The 2,445-nt window shown below is 66.0% G+C and overlaps 1 protein-coding gene across 1 annotated transcript; it reads left to right on the plus strand.

The window, feature by feature from the left end:
- Positions 1–41: 41 nt before the first annotated feature.
- Positions 42–479, plus strand: AURANDRAFT_35547 (hypothetical protein; the record flags this gene model as incomplete). The annotated part of the gene is made up of 1 exon (XM_009044962.1): positions 42–479. A coding segment is annotated over one exon (438 nt), but the record flags the coding sequence as incomplete, so codon positions are not given.
- Between the last annotated feature and the right edge of the window lie 1,966 nt (positions 480–2,445).

Here is a 2,445-nt window from a genome sequence, read left to right on the forward strand (position 1 = left end):
CCGTCGCGAACGCGGCGGAAGGCGGCGGCGGCTGCAGCTCCGGGTCCCTCATCACGCCGCCCATCGTCTACCCCGTGACCAAGGACATGCGGCTCTTCCACGAGGAGCAGTTCGGGCCCGTGCTGCCCGTCGCCGTCTTCGAGGACCTGGCCGAGGTCGACGGCGCGCTCCGCAAGTCCTGGAACGGCCAGCAGGCCGCGATCTTCACCAACGACCCGGCGGGCGAGGCGGCCACGTGCGTCGACATGCTGGCGACCGTCGTCGGGCGGATCAACGTCAACGTCCAGTGCTCGCGCGGCCCGGACTCGTTCCCCTTCGCGGGGCGCCGGTCCTCGGCCATGGGGACCATGTCCATCGCGGAGGCGCTCCGCGGCTTCTCCATCGAGACGGTCCTCGCCTACCCGGCGAAGAGCGCGCCGACGAAGGCCGTCGTCGACGCCGCGGAGGCGACGAGCGCGTTCCTGGCGCCGCTCGTGTAAGTCGGAGGTAAGGCCGCGACGACGTCCGGCGCCGGCGTTGAAGGAGGGTTGAAGGACCGCGAACCGAGTTGACCCCGAGTGTCTGAGAGCGTGTGTGTGCTGCAGCGTCGTGCGCGCCGACGTGCTGCCGTCAGGGGGCGTGCTGAACGTCGCCAGAGTGCGCGATCGACGCGCGGGTACCTGCGCGAAAGAAACTCCAGAGCATCGCCGCGCCGACGCCGCGCAGGGGTCCGATGAAGCGGTCCCTCGAGTCACCGCAGCCAAAGGAGGCGAAGCGACTCAAGCCGTGCCCCGAGATCAGCGCCGTGACTGTCACCAGTTCCGAGTGGCGAGGTGGTGAGTTCCAGCTGATCACATGGACTTCCCGGGGCGACGTGCCGGCCGTGATGATCCGTCTCTGCGAGAGCCTCGAGCATGCGTGGGGCGAAGACCTGCATGATGGGTGGCTTGGGATCGCCAACACAGGCTCGAGCATTGTGTCGGTGCCGAGGGGGTCCTTCCCGGGCGTCTTCTACGTTCGCGTCGAATCGGCGGCAAGCCGGAGCGTTTATTCGTACAGCGGGCCCATCACTCTCAACCGCGACTGCGTGCGGCCCAAGATACTGGACGTGGTGTGCGCCTGCACCGAGTGGGCAGGAGGGACGGTCCAGAGCGTCACGTGGAGCCACCAGGGCGATGTGCCGAATGTGCAACTCCGTCTTTGCAAGGCCACGGCGCAGGGAGGCATCGACCCGATCGAGTATGGCTCCGAGCTTCACTGGGACATCGCCAACACGAACTCAAGCAGCTTCATGGTGCCAGTGGGCTTGATACCGGGCGGTTACCACGTGCGCGTCGAATCGGTGGCGTGTCGCCGTTCTCACGCGTTCAGTGGGCTGATCCAAGTCGACCAGGGAGGCACGCCGCCGGCGATCCTGGACGTCGCGACGGACAGTGCCGACTGGGAAGGTGGCCAGCGCCAGGAGATCACATGGAGCTATGAGGGCCACGTGCCGACCGTGACGGTGGGCCTCTACGTGAGCGACTCAGAGAGGAGCATTTTCTTTGATGAACTGGTCGACGTGCTTGATTTAGAGATTCCCAACTCGGGCTCGAGCTTGATCACCGTGCCATCTGGACTACCGCCGGGCTCCTACCGCATACGAGTTGAAGCGTCGCATTCGAGCCGCGTTTCTGCATTCAGCCCGGATATCCGCATCGATCAAGGCCGCACGCCGCCCGCGATCTCGGACGTGACTGCGTCACAGCGCATCTGGCACAGTGGGTCGCAGCAAGCTATTACCTGGAGCTCCCAGGGTGAAGTACCTCATGTGTCGGTCAGCCTTTGCACGAAAAACACGGCATTCTTACTCAGGGAAGAGATCGTCGAGTGCTTCTGCTGGAAGTTGGCCAACACGGGTTCTTGCTCCGTCACCGTCCCTTCGGGGCTCCCGCCGGGCGCCTACTCTGTACTCATCGAATCGAATTCGAGCCGCAGAATCAAAGCATCCAGCGCGGACATCCTCGTCGACGACGACCACCGCGAACGGTGCGTCCAGTACGCGCTCGGACTGCTCGGCCTCCGGCGGCCGCGCCGCCTGCCCTACTCGGTCGTGAAGAAGATCGCCGTCATGGCGGCGACGTAGTAAGTTTTGTGTTGGAAGGGCGTCGCTCAGCTCTCTCGAAGGTCTGCACGACGCCCGACCCCGATCGCATCCGTGGCGCGATGGTGTCGGGTGCCGGCTCGCGGCGGCGCGTTCAGCCCTCTCGAGAAACCGGCGACGAGAAGCTCTTGCCGTGCTTGCACGCCGGTCCCACGCCCTGCCACAGCCGCGACCGAGGTCCCGGTCCAGCCGTCTGCAGCACCGCCACAGCACCGCCATGGCCGCCATCGCGTCGCTCAACTGCAAGAGCAAGGCGAGCCCGGCGAACACGCCCGGCGCCTTCGCGACGGACCCCTGCTTCTTCAGCCGCGGCGCGCACACCT

This window comes from Aureococcus anophagefferens (genome assembly GCF_000186865.1).
Source record: "Aureococcus anophagefferens unplaced genomic scaffold AURANscaffold_1133, whole genome shotgun sequence".
NCBI lineage: Eukaryota > Pelagophyceae > Pelagomonadales > Pelagomonadaceae > Aureococcus > Aureococcus anophagefferens.